Here is a 23472-nt window from a genome sequence, read left to right on the forward strand (position 1 = left end):
CACACACACACACACACACACACACACACACACACACACACACACACACACACACACACACACACACACTCACCCCCCCCGTGTCTCTCTCGTGAACTCATATCCGTGCTTATAGTGAGCCCCGCGCCGCACCGTGTAGCTCAGAGGTGATGGGAGCGACGGGCTCGTGGAGTAGTGGACAGTAAACACAGTTAACACCTGCAGCCGCGACAGAGCGACCGCCTTTCAAATTAAACTTCCGCTTCAGGTAAGACTTTTAAAACTCCTCGCTTATTTAATAAGCCACACACTTTTATCGCCTATATTAAATCAGAAACTCAACCATTCACCGTCTTTGGCTATCTTAGTTTCGCATGTACGTTTTTTGTCCTTCGGTTTATGATCTCCTGACTTTATGAGCTGAATGTAATCTTTAATATTGAGTGCAGGATGACCGCCTTATGTTCTCCGTGTGGTATACTGCCCCGAGGGGCCCTGCGGGGCCCGGGGCTACACTATCAGATTCCTATAGGCAGCAGCTATTTGCCCGGACAATAGAGTCTTTATGACGGCTGTACACCTGAACCAATCATACGTCGCAATCGGCCTCCCCGCTTCCTGTGGGCCCAGTACCTGAAGGGCAGTTGGCCTGATGGTCCAGCATGGTGGACTGGAACCCTCTGGAAATAATCCCGAATTAATTAGACCTCTGAGTGATCTGGATGGAAGACCTCAATGCAGAATGAATAATGAACAAGGATGGCATTTGAATAACAAATGGACAGAAAATCATAGATTAGTAAAGAATATAATATAATAGATTACAACTGAACTAAAACTAATAGAATATAACATAATTGAACAGAATACAATGGAACAGAATAGAATCGAACGGAATAGAATAGAGTAGAACAGTTCTTGCATGTCCTGCATGATTTTGAAAGCTGATAAATGAAACCTTTCCGTTCTCTGTTGGTTCTCACAAACCCCCTAGTCCACTACCCAGTTGTCCTGGGATATGATAGTATGATATGATTGTGGTTCAATCTTAGCAGATCTATGATATGATAGTATGATATGATAGTGGTTCTATCTTAGCAGATCTATGATATGATAGTATGATATGATTGTGGTTCAATCTTAGCAGATCTATGATATGATAGTATGATATGATAGTGGTTCTATCTTAGCAGATCTATGATATGATAGTATGATATGATAGTGGTTCTATCTTAGCAGATCTATGATATGATAGTATGATATGATAGTGGTTCTATCTTAGCAGATCTATGATATGATAGTATGATATGATAGTGGTTCTATCTTAGCAGATCTATGATATGATAGTATGATATGATAGTGGTTCTATCTTAGCAGATCTATGATATGATAGTATGATATGATAGTGGTTCTATCTTAGCAGATCTATGATATGATAGTATGATATGATAGTGGTTCAATCTTAGCAGATCTATGATATGATAGTATGATATGATAGTGGTTCTATCTTAGCAGATCTATGATATGATAGTATGATATGATTGTGGTTCTATCTTAGCAGATCTATGATATGATAGTATGATATGATTGTGGTTCAATCTTAGCAGATCTATGATATGATAGTATGATATGATAGTGGTTCTATCTTAGCAGATCTATGATATGATAGTATGATATGATAGTGGTTCTATCTTAGCAGATCTATGATATGATAGTATGATATGATAGTGGTTCTATCTTAGCAGATCTATGATATGATAGTATGATATGATAGGCGTTCTATCTTAGCAGATCTATGATATGATGGTGATATGATAGTGGTTCTATCTTAGCAGATCTATGATATGATAGTATGATATGATAGTGGTTCTATCTTAGCAGATCTATGATATGATAGTATGATATGATAGTGGTTCTATCTTAGCAGATCTATGATATGATAGTGGTTCTATCTTAGCAGATCTATGATATGATAGTATGATATGATAGTGGTTCTATCTTAGCAGATCTATGATATGATAGTATGATATGATAGTGGTTCTATCTTAGCAGATCTATGATATGATAGTATGATATGATAGTGGTTCTATCTTAGCAGATCTATGATATGATAGTATGATATGATAGTGGTTCTATCTTAGCAGATCTATGATATGATAGTATGATATGATAGTGGTTCTATCTTAGCAGATCTATGATATGATAGTGATATGATAGTATGATATTATAGTGATATGATGGTGATATGATAGTGATATGATAGTGATATGATAGTATGATATGATAGTGATATGATAGTGATATGATGGTATGATATGATAGTGATATGATAGTGATATGATAGTATGATATGATAGTGATATGATAGTGATATGATAGTATGACATGATAGTGATATGATAGTGATATGATAGTGATATGATGGTGATATGATTGTACGATATGATAGTGATATGATAGTGATATGATAGTATGATATGATTGTATGATATGATTGTGATATGATAGTGATATGATAGTATGATATGATTGTATGATATGATAGTGATATGATAGTATGATATGATTGTATGATATGATAGTGATATGATAGTGATATGATAGTATGATATGATTGTATGATATGATAGTGATATGATAGTGATATGATAGTGATATGATAGTATGATATGATAGTGATATGATAGTATGATATGATTGTATGATATGATAGTGATATGATAGTGATATGATAGTGATATGATAGTATGATATGATTGTATGATATGATAGTGATATGAAAGTGATATGATAGTGATATGATAGTGATATGATAGTATGATATGATAGTGGTTCTTCCAGCAGACAGCAGGGCTCTGGGTGGAGGAGATCTGCTGAATGCATGTCTAGCGCTCTGTGGTCGTGATCGAAAGCAAAACAGTTTACTACTAACAAAGTGATAAACATGCACACACACACACGCACACTTTAATACACAGAAACAAACACGCATGCTCAACCAACCCCCCCCCCCCCACACACACACACACACAAATGCACACATCAATACACAGAAACACACACAAACACACACACACACACACACAATTCTGTAATGGGATTTGGGGCTATGGCAGCCGAGTGAGTGAGTGAGTGAGTGAGTGAGTGAGTGAGTGAGTGAGTGAGTGAGTGAGTGAGTGAGTGAGTGAGGTTAGAGGAGGAGTAAAGCAGAATTTTATATTCAACATCTGGGTGACAAAAGAAGGAACCAGGCATTGAGTTTCTCGGCAACCATTTCAAAAATAGAGAAAGAGAAGAGGAAGTGGCTGGTGGTGTGGAAGTGTGTGTGTGTGTGTGTGTGTGTGTGTGTGTGTGTGTGTGTGTGTGTGTGTGTGTGTGTGTGTGTGTGTGTGTGTGTGTGTGTGTGTGTGTGTGTGTGTGTGTGTGTGTGTGGGCAGGTGTTGAATGGGAGTCTGTAGAGAGTACATTATTTGCTACATTTAGTATCACACATGTGTACGTAGGGCTATTTTTACAACAGTATGAGACCTCATGGATTTGTGTGTGTGTTTGTGTGTGTGTGTGTTTGTGTGTGTGCGTGTGTGTGTGTGTGTCCCTGCCTGCCCTTTGGCACTAAGTGTTTCCAGGTCAATGTTCCCATGACCGTTTTCAGGTGTGATAACCTCAAACGTCCCTGACAGTAAAGGCCGTCACTCCCTCGGCCTCCTCTGAAGGGATCAGTCCTCACACTAAGGGGACATGACATCAGTCAGTATCACACTAAGGGGACATGACATCAGTATCACACTAAGGGGACATGACATCAGTCAGTATCACACTAAGGGGACATGACATCAGTCAGTATCACACTAAGGGGACATGACATCAGTCAGAATCACACTAAGGGGACATGACATCAGTCAGAATCACACTAAGGGGACATGACATCAGTCAGTATCACACTAAGGGGACATGACATCAGTCAGTATCACACTAATGCCGCTTTTCCACCGCACATGTAGCTCGACTCGACACGACACGACTCGACACGACTCGACACGGTAGCAGCGCGGGTCCTTTTCCACCGCAAATAGTACCTCCGGGACGTGGGCGGGGTCGGCTGCGCGAAAGGGCCGTGACGTATTTTTGTACGCGACGCAAACAACACCTACGTAACCCACACATGGACAGAACCCACATAACAACAATGGAGAACATCGATGCGATGGTATTCGTGTTCGCATTATTAGCTGGCATGTTGAAGAAGTGGAATATGTTGGCTGCGGCGCTGCTATGGCTGTTACCAGCATGGTTGCCATGTCGCTCTCGTGACTTCGTCACACTCTCTGGCCAATCAGTGGCCGGCCGTCTGCCGACGTCACCTTTTAGCATCGGCTCAGCCGCTTGGAACCTAGAGCGAGGCGGTACTAGAAAAAGCAGCCACTTCAGGTACCAGATACCATGTTTTCGCGGTGGAAACGCAAAAAAGGCGAGCTGAGTCGAGTCGAGTCGAGTCGTGTCGAGCTGGTACCATGCAGTGGAAAAGCGGCATAAGGGGACATGACATCAGTCAGAATCACACTAAGGGGACATGACATCAGTCAGTATCACACTAAGGGGACATGACATCAGTATCACACTAAGGGGACATGACATCAGTCAGTATCACACTAAGGGGACATGACATCAGTCAGTATCACACTAAGGGGACATGACATCAGTCAGTATCACACTAAGGGGACATGACATCAGTCAGTATCACACTAAGGGGACATGACATCAGTCAGTATCACACTAAGGGGACATGACATCAGTCAGTATCACACTAAGGGGACATGACATCAGTCAGAATCACACTAAGGGGACATGACATCAGTCAGTATCACACTAAGGGGACATGACAATAGTATCACACTAAGGGGACATGACATCAGTATCACACTAAGGGGACATGACATCAGTATCACACTAAGGGGACATGACATCAGTCAGTATCACACTAAGGGGACATGACATCAGTATCACACTAAGGGGACATGACAATAGTATCACACTAAGGGGACATGACATCAGTATCACACTAAGGGGACATGACATCAGTATCACACTAAGGGGACATGACATCAGTATCACACTAAGGGGACATGACAATAGTATCACACTAAGGGGACATGACATCAGTATCACACTAAGGGGACATGACATCAGTATCACACTAAGGGGACATGACATCAGTATCACACTAAGGGGACATGACATCAGTATCACACTAAGGGGACATGACATCAGTATCACACTAAGGGGACATGACATCAGTATCACACTAAGGGGACATGACAATAGTATCACACTAAGGGGACATGACATCAGTATCACACTAAGGGGACATGACATCAGTATCACACTAAGGGGACATGACATCAGTATCACACTAAGGGGACATGACATCAGTATCACACTAAGGGGACATGACATCAGTATCACACTAAGGGGACATGACATCAGTATCACACTAAGGGGACATGACATCAGTATCACACTAAGGGGACATGACATCAGTATCACACTAAGGGGACATGACATCAGTATCACACTAAGGGGACATGACAATAGTATCACACTAAGGGGACATGACATCAGTATCACACTAAGGGGACATGACATCAGTATCACACTAAGGGGACATGACATCAGTATCACACTAAGGGGACATGACATCAGTATCACACTAAGGGGACATGACATCAGTATCACACTAAGGGGACATGACAATAGTATCACACTAAGGGGACATGACATCAGTATCACACTAAGGGGACATGACATCAGTATCACACTAAGGGGACATGACATCAGTATCACACTAAGGGGACATGACATCAGTATCACACTAAGGGGACATGACATCAGTATCACACTAAGGGGACATGACATCAGTATCACACTAAGGGGACATGACAATAGTATCACACTAAGGGGACATGACATCAGTATCACACTAAGGGGAGTCAGGGGACATGACATCAGTCAGTATCACACTAAGGGGTCATGACATCATCTTTGTCGTCACCTTTTTTCTGCCTGCCCAATCAGAAGCCTGTGTGTGATGACCAATCACAGGAAAGAACAACAAACACCAGGGAATCAGCAAACTGACCATCCCTCTCCGCCACAGGCTCCAAACCCCAGACCCTCAGACCAGACCTGTGTTATGTAGTGATATGGAATGGAGTCCAGTACAACCAGGACCAATAGTTAAACACAGACTCTCAGACCAGACCTTAAACACAACTTTAACATTGGTGGAGCAAAGAGTAATATCTGCTTCATAAGCACATCAAAGGTCTGCTGTAGCTGTAAAGGGAAAAGCGTTGACGCGTTTCAACCCTCAATAAGACAAATTCTAATGAGTGTGTTTGGAGGAACCATCTCCACACGTACAGCAGATAACAGTTGTAGGCAAAATAGTGTGTGTGTGTGTGTGTGTGTGTGTGAGCAAGATCAGTCGGCTTATTTGCTATTTAAAAGGACCTCAGTCAATGGCCAGGAGGCATGCAAATGAAGAGATACAATACAGGTGTATGTTTGTTTGAGTGTGCGTGTGTGTGTGTGTGTGTGTGTGTGTGTGTGTGTGTGTGTGTGTGTGTGTGTGTGTGTGTGTGTGTGTGTGTGTGTGTGTGTGTGTGTGTGTTTACGTGTATTTGTGTGTGTGAGAGAGGAAGATAATCAGTATTTAATGGTTAATAAGTAGGCAACAACATGTGCCATAAATGATGACTCATGTTTCCCATCGTCTGTCCTATCCAACAGAGAGTTAAAGCACCGTCCATGCACTTCAAGTATAATAATTAGTTATTTGTTCCTAATTAAAGAAAACGCCTCTAGCTACATGATTGGTCCAAACAAATATGAAGTGAAAGAGAGAAAATCCCCAGATCACAGCTGGTAAATGTTCTGCTGTTATTAATATGACCTTAATATTACCACATCGGCTATTACTCCTCATTACCACATGAGCCCACAGCGACGAGGCCTCAGTGTAAGGCAGTGTGGAGCACATCGACTCACAAGCACAGACAAAGGACTCTGAGGACATCTAAATGGGTTTACTATGTTTAGATAAGACAAAGGGGTTTACACAACAAGAGAACAAAATCACGATGACATTCAAAAACAGTTTTGCAGTTAACTCCAGGATTCCATAATGCCTTTTCCATGATTTCAGTCTCAGTTCTGCAAAAGGAGAAACAAGCTCACCTTGAAAGAGTAGACTATTGACCAGCGGGGAGAGGTTGGAGTGGATGGTGAGGATAAAGATGTTCTGGTTCAGAAGGATATTCAGACAGGGGGAAGGCATATTTATAAATCCGGTATTTCAGAAGCGTCCGGGCATCCTATTTATGTTGTAAGAATTCTTTGAGGTGGAGGCATATCTCTTAAAGCTTCTGGGGATTTCCCCTCCAGAGATCCATGAATCATTAACGCAAGGGGCAGTACATTAAAGAGTCTGGCCGGTACATTAAAGAGCCGATAGTAGTAAAGGGATGTAGTCAAATATAAACTTTGAATTGGTTTTCTGCATGAGAATGGACCTACAATCATCCTGATGAATCCATGTGAAACCACAACACAATACATGTATTAATATCATGTATTTAGCATATCATAAACTCAGCCACGTTTTTGTGTGTCTGCGCATGCACGTTTGTGTGTTTGTGTGTGTGCAAAGAGTGTGTTTGTGCCGCTGTTTGTGTGTCTGTGTGTGTGTGTGTGTGTGGGTAAGCAAGCGAGGTGTGTGTGCAATCTGTGTGTACTAAGTGCTTAGTGTAGTGTGTATTGGGTAACCTAACACTACCAGTGGAAGGGTTGTGAGTTGGTCCCCAGGTTTACACTTACCATAAGGGCACATTCATTCCCCATTGATTAACAAGTGGACAAAGTAATTAGTAATTAGCAGGATTAGGGTCGTAGGGTTTAGAGTCATTTAATAGGGTTAGGGTAATTAAATGACAATTAATGCAATTAATGTGTCAATTAATACCTCTGAACATGAACACTGTGGATAATGATTACTTTTAGTTAACTTTTAATTAACGTTTGGTGTTGATACTTATTACTGCCTTAAATAATGGTATTAATGTCCGCTTATCTTGAAGTGCTAAATATCTAAAGAGCCGGTGAACAGGGGTTCTGATTGTTGGCTTCTGATGGTGACCTTTCACTGTCTGTTGGTTCCGCTCCCTCCTGACTTCCCTCTCCCTCCAGTCTCAGATTACCATCAGAGCCATCAGCCCGGCTGCGGTTACCGCGGGAACCATTCCAATGGTTTTATTTCCTCCAGAATCCTCATGAAACGTCCCAGTTAGGTTGCTAGTTGAATCATTAATGTGTGATTGTATCTTTATTGTGTACTTTTGCTTATTTTATTACGATATAATGGCAGGCCTGTCAGAGAAGTTACTCGTCAAGTTGGTCACCGTGCATGTGCCAAGCAGCCCACACACACACACACAGCACATGCAAACGCACACATACACCGTACACACACAGACACACACACACGAACACCGCAATCACACGCGCACGGACGCAGACGGTGCAAGACCACGGCAAGATCGAGATTACAGCCCCGCCGTCGACCTACTCTCCAAGCTGAGTCGTTCTTTCTAAAGACTAGACTTTTTTGCTAAACATAATTTTTTTTTATATTACTTGCCTCCTTGAGCATCACGCAATGTCTTGCATATTGATATCTCAGCTCCGGCTGTATTAACGGCCCCGCCGTCGAAACACTCTCCCAGGTAAGACTGTATGCCTATAGACTGTAGAAATTGCGATCAAAGAATTGAAGAAACAATTTCTCACGTCGACAACACATCGGCGTGTTGTTCATTGAATCATATAAAACCATTAGATTCACAGCCGATCGAGACAGTGTCCTTATGCAGAACGAAAATAAATGTCAATAACACAGTTTGGGAAATGATGTCTGCAGAGTCCACCAAAGGACTGCACTTTGTGGCTAAAATGTAATATTACTCCCCTCCTTGAGCCTCCCGAAATGTCTTCACACTTTGTTGCTCAAAATTGTATATTACTCTACCCCTTGATATTGAAAAACCTCCTCCCCCTGCTGACCGTTCTAGTCGTTTTATTTTACTAATGTGTGTAGGCCATGTGTGACTGTAGGCTACTGCTGCCCGTCTTGGCCAGGACACTTGAGAAGGATATTTTTAATCTCAATTCCGTCTTTTTCGGGTTAAAAAAATAAATCTCTCAAATCAATGTACAATCCGCAATCTTGAACACCCCTTAACCCCACGTTGATTCTACTGTTTTCTGAGCGACATCGATGTCTGCATATACATGAAATGCATCAATCGGAATCACGAAAATGCCGAGGACTTTGTTACAACCTGGCTCAACGGTTGTAACATTGAAGGGGAGGCCACACATAGTCTTGTATGAACATAACGAATTTATTAAAGAATACCGTGAACAACCAAACGTAAAAGAAACGAAGGATCAGGCTGCATGCCAGGGAGGAGAGGGAGTCACTTGATCAGGGCTGCTTTATAGGCTCCTGAGCCAAGCCTGCTCAGGTGAGCTGCATCTCGTTAGGTGATAATGTGTGATCACCATGATGATGCTCCACCAACCAGCTCCCTACAAGACAGAACACACCACAACAAACACCACAACACAAAGACAACCCTTTGGCCGTCACACTTCCCCCCCATAAGACAGGAGTCTTATGGGGGTAGTCCCCGTACATTAATAAAGGGCATAAATTCATGTACACTGTGACAGGATACACCACTTTCTCTTTGCCTTCATAAATCCAAGTTTTAATTTGTGCAGATAACTCAAACACCCCTTTAAAGAACATGCCTCCAACCTCTCCAGTGTCCTCACCTCCACCCCCAGCCACCTTGGCCTGTGGAGCATTTAGGAGAAGGAGAAACAGACTACACAGGATAGAAGAGATGACGCCATTAGTTACAAGAAGTTACAAAGGGGCACGGGACAAAGCATCCGCCATGACGTTGTGGGTGCCCTCAATATGACGGATGTCCAAGTTGTACGGCTGCAAAAACAGAGCCCATCGCATTAGCCTCTGATTAGGGTTCTACAAAGAATTCAAGAAGGTGAGAGGGTTATGGTCAGTGAATACAACAATTGGCATTCCAGAATCAAGGTACACATTGAAATGTTGCAGAGCCCCAACCAACTTATCGCCATACCAACCAACCAACTCTTCAACCAGACAAACCAACCAACTCTTCAACCAGACAAACCAACCAACTCTTCAACCAGACAAACCAACCAACTCTTCAACCAGACAAACCAACCCACTCTTCAACCGAACAAACCAACCCACTCTTCAACCGAACAAACCAACCCACTCTTCAACCTTACAAAGCTCTTCACAATACCTGGTGTCTAGGACAATCATTTTTCCAGCGCCCTCGCTCATGGCAGTAATTACAAACATCAAAGCCACCTGACCGTGAACTACGGTTCGGCTTTGCAGACTCCAACCACGACATTTTAACAGAGCGGTCAATATTCTTAGCCTGCACATCTGGAACACGGCTTCTCCCCAACTTTCCTTTTCGAGCCATAATACATTTGTCTGCCAGAATTGCTGCTTCACAAACACTTTTCACTCCACGCTCATCAATATGAATGGCAACTTCAGATGGACAATCTCTGAACTGTACCAATACAATGAGATCACAGAGATCTTAAAAAAATAATGACCCCTACAGCTGAACACCATCTATTGAAATGTTTGTACAACTCTCTTGCAAATTCCACGTTTGTCTGTTTATCAGCCTTTTCCCAGGGCCTGAAGCGTTGCCTATAGGCATCTGGCACCAACTCGTATGCTCCAAGAACTGCATCTTTTACAGTGGAATAGGTCTGACAATCCACTGCACTAAGAGCGGAATAAGCTTCCTAGGCTTCTCCGGTGAACACTGATTGTGACATAACAACCCGGTCAGTTTCAGGCCAACCTCTCATATCGCCTACGCGTTCAAAAAGGATAAAAAGTGTGGATTTTTCTCGTTGAACTTTGGTATCAGACGCAAATTACGAACCACATCGAACCCTTTTACCTGTGCTGTAGCGGGTTCTTCAGACGATTCTGAACCCTCAGCATTACCCACAATCATACCTGCTTTAATAAGGTCTACTTGGTACTGTTGCAACCCCGATTTTTCCTTTTCCACAGACTGCTTTAGATGCTCTTTCTCCATCTCCGCATTTAGCTACAACAGCAACAGCTCCTTTTGCTGCTCAAATGTTAAACCTACAGTAGGGGAAACAAACTCAACCGCAGCATTACTTTGCACTGTGGCTGGCAACACAGCACTCTCAATTAAAGCAGCCCTCGTGCCCCTTTAACCTTTTATCCCCAATGTCAACACCATAATGCTCCACAAGCTTCAAAAGTTTGTTTTTTGTGCAACCATTCAAAATTGCCTCAGAGGGAGATTGAACAAAACTACTGACCGAAGCCATGACAAAACTGTTTTGATTACTGGGATGCAAATAGAATTGGAACTTCCCCACTAACTGCCTATCCAAAACTAAATAATCTCGACCCTAGTGTTGATGCAGCTTGCGCTGGGTATTTATGCACTGTAAACCAGCCGGTTTGAAAGGCGACCTGCAAGCAGACAACCCCCAAGATCCTTCGGAGTTGCTCCCGAGACAATTGTCCGAAAACAATTGACACTACCCACGTTGCCACAGCACTACCAAAAGGATTAAAAAAAACAAAACAAAAATAATTCACGCAACCCAAAGGGGAAACGCAACTGAAGCCTAACAGGGGAAGTTCAAATTCAGACATGTGCTCACTGGACAATCAACTCTGTTAGCCTAACCTCAGCAGATTACCCAATCAAAAGCTCAATCCCCAACCATGCACTACTGATCCACAATATTAAACCAATGCACCAATTAACTGATAGAATCACCAAAACAAAGATCAAGACTTACCGGCCTCCCCAAAAACCAGTATTGAGCACCTTAAATCCCCTAGACTAATAAGTCCCTTTAATTATTGCCCAGACCGATTACCTCCATTATGCAAGGTTAAACCCTAACTCCTTCCTCATAATGCCTATAGGAGTAAGCTAGATAAAACAAGTACCCGTTTAACTACCAAAAGTTTTACCACTGTGGAAAAAGTTTTACCAATGTAGAAAAACTCACCAAATTGGTCGGACGAGCCCCCATTTGTTACAACCTGGCTCAACGGTTGTAACATTGAAGGGGAGGCTACACATAATCTTGTATGAACATAACGAATTTATTAAAGAATACCGTGAACAACCAAACATAAAAGAAACGAAGGATCAGGCTGCAGGCCAGGGAGGAGAGGGAGTCACTTGATCAGGGCTGCTTTATAGGCTCCTGAGCCAAGCCTGCTCAGATGAGCTGCATCTCGTTAGGTGATGTGGCTCCACCAACCAGCTCCCTGCAAGACAGAACACACCGCAACAAACACCACAACACAAAGGCAACCCTGTGGCCGTCACAACTTAAAATGATTATGCTTGCTTCATAACGTAAAGAGAAAATTATTATGCTTGCTTCATAACATAATAGGTGAACCAAAATGTTATACGTTGTAACATAGGCAAAATGTTGATGATTATATTATGCGCTCAGCAATTTGTTAGATTATCGACTGGGTTTTCCACATTATAGCTATGGGTTTGATTACAACTAGTAATTCTAGTTCTCTCGTTGTTTCTATTTTCCTGCTCAGTGAGTCTAGAGAATGTCGTTGATTAGAGCTTCTCTGTGTGCATTGAGAAACAAATCTCTTGCATCAGAACCAGAACCAGACCAAGATCAAGAACCAAAACCAGAGACGGAACCAGGAACATAACCAGAACCAGAACTAGAACCAGAACCAGAACCAGAACCAGAACTAGAACCAGAACCAGAGACAGAACCAGGAACAGAACCAGTACCAGGAATAGAACCAGAGACAGAACAAGAATCAGAGACAGAATCAGAACCAGTACCAGGAATATAACCAGAACCAGAGACAGAACCAGTACCAGGAATAGAACCAGAACCAGAGACAGAACCAGAACCAGAGACAGAACCAGAACCAGTACCAGGAACAGAACCAGTACCAGGAATATAACCAGAACCAGAGACAGAACCAGAACCAGGAACAGAACCAGTACCAGGAATAGAACCAGAACCAGAGACAGAACCGGAGACAGAACCAGGAACAGAACCAGAACCAGTACCAGGAATAGAACCAGAGCCAGCACCAGAAACAGAACCAGAGCAGAACCAGAGACAGAACCAGGAACAGAACTAGAGACAGAACCAGAACCAGAGACAGAACCAAAACCAGGAACCGAACCAGAGCTCCAGCGGCTACAAGGTTCGAGACTCACGTTGTTGCCATTCTCCCAAGGACCAGAGGATGGAGAACGGAGTGGGTGGAGCTGGAGGCCCGTCGGAGGGCGGGGCCCAGGGCGGGGGCCGAGGCGGGGCCCAAGAGGTGGTGGACGCGGACGCCCTGTGGGAGAAGGTGGAGGGTAAACGCCACGAGCTGACGCGGGCCATCTCCCCGGGGAAGCTGACGCCGTACCTGAGGCAGTGCAGGGTGCTGGACGAGCAGGACGAAGACGAGATCCTCAACTCCATGCTGCTGCCCTCCAAGGCCAACCGCACCAGTAAGCATTATCACCACCACTAGCCAGTTCACTATCACTATCACCCCTACAACCAAGTTCACTATCACTATCACCACCACAACCCAGTTCACTATAACTATCACCACCACAACCCAGTTCACTACCACTATCACCACCACAACCCGGTTCACTATCACTATCACCCCCACAAGCCGGTTCACTATCACTATCACCACCACAACCCAGTTCACTATCACTATCACCACCACTAGCCAGTTCACTATCACTATCACCACAACCCAGTTCACTATCACTATCACCACCACAACCCAGTTCACTATCACTATCACCACCACAACCCAGTTCACTACCACTATCACCCCCACAACCCAGTTCACTATCACTATCACCACAACCCAGTTCACTATCACTATCACCACCCAACCCAGTTCACTATCACTATCACCCCCACAACCAAGTTCACTATCACTATCACCACAACCCAGTTCACTATCACTATCACCACCACAACCCACTTCACTATCACTATCACCACCACAACCCAGTTCACTACCACTATCACCACCACAACCCAGTTCACTATCACCACAACCCAGTTCACTATCACTATCACCACCACAACCCAGTTCACTATCACTATCACCACCACAACCCAGTTCACTACCACTATCACCACCACAACCCAGTTCACTATCACCACAACCCAGTTCACTACCACTATCACCACCACAACCCAGTTCACTATCACTATCACCACCACAACCCAGTTCACTACCACTATCACCACCACAACCCAGTTCACTATCACCACAACCCAGTTCACTACCACTATCACCACCACAACCCAGTTCACTATCACTATCACCACCACAACCCAGTTCACTATCACTATCACCACCACAACCCAGTTCACTATCACTATCACCACCACAACCCAGTTCACTATCACTATCACCACCACAACCCAGTTCACTATCACTATCAGCACCACAACCCAGTTCACTATCACTATCACCACCACAACCCAGTTCACTATCACCACAACCCAGTTCACTATCACTATCACCCCCACAACCCAGTTCACTATCACTATCACCACCACAACCCAGTTCACTATCACTACCACCACAACCCAGTTCACTATCACCACAACCCAGTTCACTACCACTTTCACCACCACAACCCAGTTCACTATCACTATCACCACCACAACCCAGTTCACTATCACTATCACCACAACCCAGTTCACTATCACTATCACCACCACAACCCAGTTCACTATCACTATCACCACCACAACCCAGTTCACTATCACCACCACAACCCAGTTCACTATCACTATCACCACAACCCAGTTCACTATCACTATCACCACCACAACCCAGTTCACTATCACTATCACCATCACAACCCAGTTCACTATCACTATCACCACCACAACCCAGTTCACTATCACTATCACCACCACAACCCAGTTCACTATCACTATCACCACCACAACCCAGTTCACTATCACTATCACCACCACAACCCAGTTTAATATCACTATCACCACCACAACCCAGTTCACTACCACTATCACCACCACAACCCAGTTCACTATCACCACAACCCAGTTCACTACCACTATCACCACCACAACCCAGTTCACTATCACCACAACCCAGTTCACTATCACTATCACCACCACAACCCAGTTCACTATCACTATCACCACAACCCAGTTCACTATCACTATCACCACCACAACCCAGTTCACTATCACTATCACCACCACAACCCAGTTCACTATCACTATCACCACCACAACCCAGTTCACTATCACTATCACCACCACAACCCAGTTCACTATCACTATCACCACCACAACCCAGTTCACTATCACTATCACCACCACAACCCAGTTCACTATCACTATCACCACAACCCAGTTCACTATCACTATCACCACCACAACCCAGTTCACTATCACTATCACCACCACAACCCAGCTCACTATCACTATCACCACCACAACCCAGTTCACTATCACTATCACCACCACAACCCAGTTCACTATCACTATCACCACAACCCAGTTCACTATCACTATCACCACAACCCAGTTCACTATCACTATCACCACCACAACCCAGTTCACTATCACTATCACCACCACAACCCAGTTCACTACCACTATCACCACCACTAGCCAGTTCACTATCACTATCACCACCACAACCCAGTTCACTATCACTATCACCACCACAACCCAGTTCACTACCACTATCACCACCACTAGCCAGTTCACTATCACTATCACCACAACCCAGTTCACTATCACTATCACCACCACAACCCAGTTCACTACCACTATCACCACCACAACCCAGTTCACTATCACTATCACCACCACAACCCAGTTCACTATCACTATCACCACCACAACCCAGTTCACTATCACTATCACCACAACCCAGTTCACTATCACTATCACCACAACCCAGTTCACTATCACTATCACCACCACAACCCAGTTCACTATCACTATCACCACAACCCAGTTCACTATCACTATCACCACCACAACCCAGTTCACTATCACTATCACCACCACAACCCAGTTCACTACCACTATCACCACCACAACCCAGTTCACTATCACCACAACCCAGTTCACTACCACTATCACCACCACAACCCAGTTCACTATCACTATCACCACCACAACCCAGTTCACTATCACTATCACCCCCACAACCCAGTTCACTATCACTATCACCACCACTAGCCAGTTCACTATCACTATCACCACAACCCAGTTCACTATCACTATCACCACCACAACCCAGTTCACTATCACTATCACCACAACCCAGTTCACTATCACTATCACCACCACAACCCAGTTCACTATCACTATCACCACAACCCAGTTCACTACCACTATCACCCCCACAACCCAGTTCAATATCACTATCACCACCACAACCCAGTTCAATATCACTATCACCACAACCCAGTTCACTATCACTATCACCACAACCCAGTTCACTATCACTATCACCACAACCCAGTTCACTATCACTATCACCACCACAACCCAGTTCACTATCACTATCACCACCACAACCCAGTTCACTACCACTATCACCACCACTAGCCAGTTCACTATCACTATCACCACCACAACCCAGTTCACTATCACTATCACCACCACAACCCAGTTCACTACCACTATCACCACCACTAGCCAGTTCACTATCACTATCACCACAACCCAGTTCACTATCACTATCACCACCACAACCCAGTTCACTACCACTATCACCACCACAACCCAGTTCACTATCACTATCACCACCACAACCCAGTTCACTATCACTATCACCACCACAACCCAGTTCACTATCACTATCACCACAACCCAGTTCACTATCACTATCACCACAACCCAGTTCACTATCACTATCACCACCACAACCCAGTTCACTATCACTATCACCACCACAACCCAGTTCACTATCACTATCACCACAACCCAGTTCACTATCACTATCACCACCACAACCCAGTTCACTATCACTATCACCACCACAACCCAGTTCACTACCACTATCACCACCACAACCCAGTTCACTATCACCACAACCCAGTTCACTACCACTATCACCACCACAACCCAGTTCACTATCACTATCACCACCACAACCCAGTTCACTATCACTATCACCCCCACAACCCAGTTCACTATAACTATCACCACCACTAGCCAGTTCACTACCACTATCACCACAACCCAGTTCACTATCACTATCACCACCACAACCCAGTTCACTATCACTATCACCACAACCCAGTTCACTATCACTATCACCACCACAACCCAGTTCACTATCACTATCACCACAACCCAGTTCACTACCACTATCACCCCCACAACCCAGTTCAATATCACTATCACCACCACAACCCAGTTCAATATCACTATCACCACAACCCAGTTCACTATCACCACCACAACCCAGTTCACTATCACTATCACCACCACAACCCAGTTCACTATCACTATCACCACCACAACCCAGTTCACTATCACTATCACCACCACAACCCAGTTCACTATCACTATCACCACCACAACCCAGTTAACTACCACTATCACCACCACTAGCCAGTTCACTATCACTATCACCACAACCCAGTTCACTATCACTATCACCACAACCCAGTTCACTATCACTATCACCACAACCCAGTTCACTATCACTATCACCACAACCCAGTTCACTATCACTATCACCCCCACAACCCAGTTAATCATGGTTAACGCTATCCATTGAGCCTGCTGATTGGTCGGCTGGACGCAGGGAGAAGTGACCCGCCCCCCTGATGTTGTTTATCTGTCCTTTGCGTTGCCAGGCCGACTGCTGGACATTCTCCACACAAAGGGCGAGCGAGGGGTGGTGTCGTTCCTGGAGAGCCTGGAGTTCCACTACCCAGAGCTGTACAAGAGGGTGACGGGCAAGGAGCCCACACCCCGCTTCTCCACCATCGTAGGTGAGGAGTACCCCACCACCGGGCAGCGCCCTGCAAAACCACTGAGTCACCCAGCGGAACGTCACAGAGCAGAACATCACAGAGCAGAACGTCGCACAGCAGAACGTCACACAGCAGAACGTCACAGAGCAGAACGTCACAGAGAAGAACGTCACAGAGCAGAACGTCACACAGCAGAACGTCACACAGCAGAACGTCAACCAGCAGAACGTCACACAGCAGAACGTCACAGAGCAGAACGTCACACAGCAGAACGTCACAGAGCAGAACGTCACACAGCAGAACGTCATACAGCAGAACGCACACAGCAGAACGTCACAGAGCAGAACGTCACACAGCAGAACGTCACAGAGCAGAACGTCTCAGACATAAAGCAGAACGTCACACAGCAGAACGTCACACAGCAGAACGTCACACAGCAGAACGTCACAGAGCAGAACGCACACAGCAGAACGTCACAGAGCAGAACGTCACACAGCAGAACGTCACAGAGCAGAACGTCACACAGCAGAATGTCTCAGAGCAGAACGTCTCAGACATAAAGCAGAACGTCACACAGCAGAACGTCACACAGCAGAACGTCACACAGCAGAACGTCACAGAGCAGAACGTCACAGAGCAGAACGTCACAGAGCAGAACGTCACACAGCAGAACGTCACACAGCAGAACGTCACAGAGCAGAACGTCACAGAGCAGGAAGTCAAACAGCAGAACGTCACCCAGCAGAACGTCACACAGCAGAACGTCACACAGCAGAACGTCACAGAGCAGAACGTCACAGAGCAGAACGTGACAGAGCAGAACGTCACACAGCAGAACGTCACACAGCAGAACGTCACACAGCAGAACGTCACACAGCAGAACGTCACACAGCACAACGTCACACAGCAGAACATCACAGAGTAGAACGTCACAGAGCAGAACGTCACAGAGCAGAACGTCACAGAGCAGAACGTCACAGAGCAGAACGTCACACAGCAGAACGTCACACAGCAGAACGTCACACAGCAGAACGTCACACAGCAGAACGTCTCAGCAGAACGTCACACAGTAGAACGTCTCAGACACAGAGCAGAACGTCTCAGAGCAGAACGTCTCAGACATAAAGCAGAACGTCACACAGCAGAACGTCACACAGCAGAACGCACACAGCAGAACGTCACAGAGCAGAACGTCACACAGCAGAACGTCACAGAGCAGAACGTCACACAGCAGAACGTCTCAGAGCAGAACGTCTCAGCCATAAAGCAGAACGTCACACAGCAGAACGTCACACAGCAGAACGTCACACAGCAGAACGTCACAGAGCAGAACGTCACACAGCAGAACGTCACACAGCAGAACGTCACACAGCAGAACGCACACAGCAGAACGTCACAGAGCAGAACGTCACACAGCAAATTAAGATTCTGATGATTATCATTGTTACATCAGTCTGGTCGAGTGGAGGAGGAAGGCCATCCAGTTCCTGATGATTGTTCTAATTACCTTGTGTGTTACCTTGTGTGTTACCGTATGTGTTACCTGGGTGTGTTACCTTGTGTGTTACCGTATGTGTTTCCCGGGGTGTGTTACCTTGTGTTTCCCGGGGTGTGTTACCTTGTGTTTCCCGGGGTGTGTTACCTTGGTGTGTTACCTTGTGTTTCCCGGGGTGTGTTACCGTATGTGTTACCGTTTGTGTTACCTTGTGTGTTACCTTGTGTGTTACCTGGGTGTGTTACCTTGTGTGTTACTGTATGTGTTACCTTGTGTGTTACCGTATGTGTTACCTTGTGTGTTACCTTGTGTGTTACCTTGTGTTTCCCTGGGTGTGTTACCTTGTGTGTTACCTTGTGTGTTACTGTATGTGTTACCTTGTGTGTTACCTTGTGTGTTACCTTGTGTGTTACCTTGTGTTTCCCTGGGTGTGTTACCTTGTGTTTCCCTGGGTGTGTTACCTTGTGTGTTACCTTGTGTGTTACCTTGTGTTTCCCGGGGTGTGTTACCTTGTGTGTTACCTTTGTGTTACCTTGTGTGTTACCTTTGTGTTACCTTGTGTGTTACCTTGTGTGTTACCGTATGTGTTACCTTGTGTTTCCCGGGGTGTGTTACCTTGTGTTTCCCTGGGTGTGTTACCTTGTGTGTTACCTTGTGTGTTACCTGGGTGTGTTACCTTGTGTGTTACCTTGTGTGTTACCGTATGTGTTACCTTGTGTTTCCCGGGGTGTGTTACCTTGTGTGTTACCTTTGTGTTACCTTGTGCGTTACCTGGGTGTGTGACCTTGTGTGTTACCTTGTGTGTTACCTTGTGTGTTACCTTGTGTTTCCCGGGGTGTGTTACCTTGTGTGTTACCTTGTGTGTTACCTTTGTGTTACCTTGTGTGTTTCCCTGGGTGTGTTACCTTGTGTGTTACCTTTGTGTTACCTTGTGTGTTACCTGGGTGTGTTACCTTGTGTGTTACCTTGTGTGTTACCTTGTGTTTCCCTGGGTGTGTTACCTTGTGTGTTACCTGGGTGTGTTACCTTGTGTGTTACCTTTGTGTTACCGTATGTGTTACCTTGTGTGGTACCTTGTGTGTTACCGTATGTGTTACCTTGTGTTTCCCGGGGTGTGTTACCTATGTGTTACCTTGTGTGTAACCTTGTGTGTTACCTATGTGTTACCTTGTGTGTTACCTTGTGTGTTACCTATGTGTTACCTTGTGTTTCCAGTGGAGGAGGGCCAGGAAGGGCTGACCCAGTTCCTGATGAACGAGGTTGTGAAGCTGCAGCACCAGACCCGCGCCAAGACCCTGCAGGAGCTGGAGCTCAACCGCAAGAACTGCACCCTGGAGGACGAGCAGAAGAAGCTGCGGCTGGCCAACCAGGAGCTGCAGGCCTTCCAGCAGAGTAAGATCAACCATACCCACTATTACCTTCACCATTGTATCCACTATCACTATCACATCCGCTATCACCAAAAATACCCAAACAGGTTTTGCTCGCACAGATATATATTTGACTTGTAAATGAGATTGTAATGGACGTTCAGTCCAGATGAACACTACTACCCAGTGAGGAGTAGGCCTACAGCACCAGGGCAGGCCGCCCTGCTGTAGGCCCCGGCCCGCAGTGGGTTGGAATCTCACTTCCCCTTTGTAGCAGACGAGGTGTGAGAGAGAGAATGTGTGAAAGCGAAATCTCTGAGAGACGCGGGCTCCTCTCTGTTTGGGGAGCAGCTGCCTGATGGAGGTGTTCTGATAACACAAGTCTTCTCAATGGTTGTCTCTCATCACATATCCCTTAGACCCAGGGTGCACTGTGTTGGGGTGACAGCAGGGGGCTCTGTGTTGGGGTGACAGCAGGGGGCTCTGTGTTGGGGTGACAGCAGGGGGCTCTGTGTGGGGGTGACAGCAGGGTGCTCTGTGTTGGGGTGACAGCAGGGGGCTTTGGTTTCAGGGTGCAACAAGATGCGTGAGGAGAGGAACAGCTACAACGACGAGCTCCTGCGGGTGAAGGACGAGAACTACAAGCTGGCCATGAGGTACGCCACTCTGAGCGAGGAGCGGAACATGGCCGTCATGAGGAGCCGCGACCTGCAGCTGGAGGTACGCGCACGCACACACACACACACACATGGACGCACACGCACGCACGCACGCATGCACACATATTCATGCGTGTGCATGGATTTACACACACACACACACACATGAATTCACACAAACACATACAGATATATTCATATAAACACACACACACACACACACACACACACACACACACACATACACACACGCATTCCCCAAACTAAAGCAGTCACACCTATGCGTTCTCCTTTAAATTTGTGTTCTCTGTGTGTGTGTATGTGTGTGTGTGCTTGTGTGTGTGTGTGTGTGTGTGTGGTGTGTGTGTGTGTGTGTGTGTGTGTGTGTGTGTGTGTGTGTGTGTGTGTAGATCGACCAGCTGAAGCACCGGCTGAACAAGGTGGAGGAGGAGTGTAAGATGGAGCGCAGGCAGAGCCTGAAGCTGAAGAACGACATCGAGAACCGGCCCAAACGAGAACACGTGTTCGACCTGCAGCGCGAGAACGAGGTTCTGAAGATCAAACTGCAGGAGGCTGCAGTCCAGCATACTGGTAGAAACTCCACCCAAACACAGACAGATCCTCCACCTTAACACAGAACCCCCACCCTAACACTGGTAGAAACTCCACCCTAACGCATAACCCCTACCCTAACACTGGTTGTACCCCCACCCTAACACAGAACCCCACCCTAACATAGAACCCCACCCAACCCAGAACCCCCACCTTACACAGAACCCCATCCCAACACTGTGTAGAACCCCCCCCTAACACAGACCCCAGGTACCCTCTACCCTAACCCCGGGTGGGTGCTGGTCTGTGTCCTCCGCCCTAACGGGGTGGTGCTGGGGTGTCCTCCGCCCTAACGGGTGGTGCTGGGGTGTCCTCTGCCCTAACGGGTGGTGCTGGGTGTCCTCCGCCCTAACGGGTGTGCTGGGGGTGTCCTCCTGCCCTAACGGTGTGCTGGGGTGTCCTACCGCCTAACGGGTGGTGCTGGGGGTGTCCTCCGCCCTAACGGGTGGTGCTGGGGTGTCCTCCGCCCTAACGGGTGGTGCTGGGGGTGTCTTCTGCCTAACGGGTGGTGCTGGGGTGTCCTCCGCCCTAACGGGTGATGCTGGGGTGTCCTCCGCCCTAACGGGTGGTGCTGGGGGGGTCTTCTGCCTGAACGGGGTGGGTGCTGGGGGTGTCTCCCGCCCTAACGGGTGATGCTGGGGTGTCCTCCGCCCTAACGGGTGGTGCTGGGGGTGTCCTCTGCCCTAACGGGTGGTGCTGGGGTGTCCTCCGCCCTAACGGGTGGTGCTGGGTTGCAGCCCGGGCCGCTGCCCGCGTCGGATAAGGCCATCATGGACATCCTGGAGCACGACCGGCAGGAGGCCCTGGAAGACCGGCAGGACCTGGTGAACCGCCTCTACAGCCTCCACGAGGAGGTGCGGCAGGCCGAGGAGCTCCGCGACAAGGTGGGCCTCAGCCTCACGCACCCCCCTGGACCCGTCCTTCTGGAGGCGCCTCTGATCCAATGAGTGTGTATTGGTGTGTGTGTGTGTGTGTGTGTGTGTGTGGTGTGTGTGTGTGTGTGTGTGTGTATGTGTGTGTGTGTGTGTGTGTGTGTGTGTGTGTGTGTGTGTGTGTGTGTGTGTGCAGTACTTGGAGGAGAAGGAGGACCTGGAGCTGAAGTGCTCCACGCTGCAGAAGGACTGTGAGATGTACCGCAACCGCATGAACACCATCGT

General features: G+C 46.3%; 2 protein-coding genes across 2 annotated transcripts; both read left to right on the top strand.

Moving 5' to 3' along the window:
• On the top strand, positions 1 to 23472 carry LOC115538005 (caspase recruitment domain family, member 11; the record flags this gene model as incomplete). The annotated part of the gene is given in 9 exon segments (XM_030349829.1): positions 1 to 247; positions 13415 to 13676; positions 18060 to 18197; positions 20890 to 21066; positions 21616 to 21764; positions 22114 to 22294; positions 22526 to 22557; positions 23053 to 23199; positions 23384 to 23472. Coding segments are annotated over 8 exon segments (1166 nt in total), but the record flags the coding sequence as incomplete, so codon positions are not given.
• On the top strand, positions 4514 to 13051 carry LOC115538022 (uncharacterized). Its single transcript, XM_030349846.1, has 2 exons — positions 4514 to 9579; positions 12426 to 13051. Exon 1 carries the CDS (start codon positions 4937 to 4939, stop codon positions 6008 to 6010), a length of 1074 nt encoding a protein of 357 aa, XP_030205706.1. The 5' UTR covers positions 4514 to 4936; the 3' UTR covers positions 6011 to 9579; positions 12426 to 13051.

Source organism: Gadus morhua, unplaced genomic scaffold (assembly GCF_902167405.1).
Source record: "Gadus morhua unplaced genomic scaffold, gadMor3.0, whole genome shotgun sequence".
Taxonomy (NCBI): Eukaryota; Metazoa; Chordata; class Actinopteri; order Gadiformes; family Gadidae; genus Gadus; species Gadus morhua.

What these genes read in the sequence shown, in the direction of transcription:
- LOC115538022 (XM_030349846.1), top strand. Translation starts at nt 4,937, where the DNA reads ATGACATCAGTCAGTATCACACTAAGGGGACATGACATCAGTATCACA.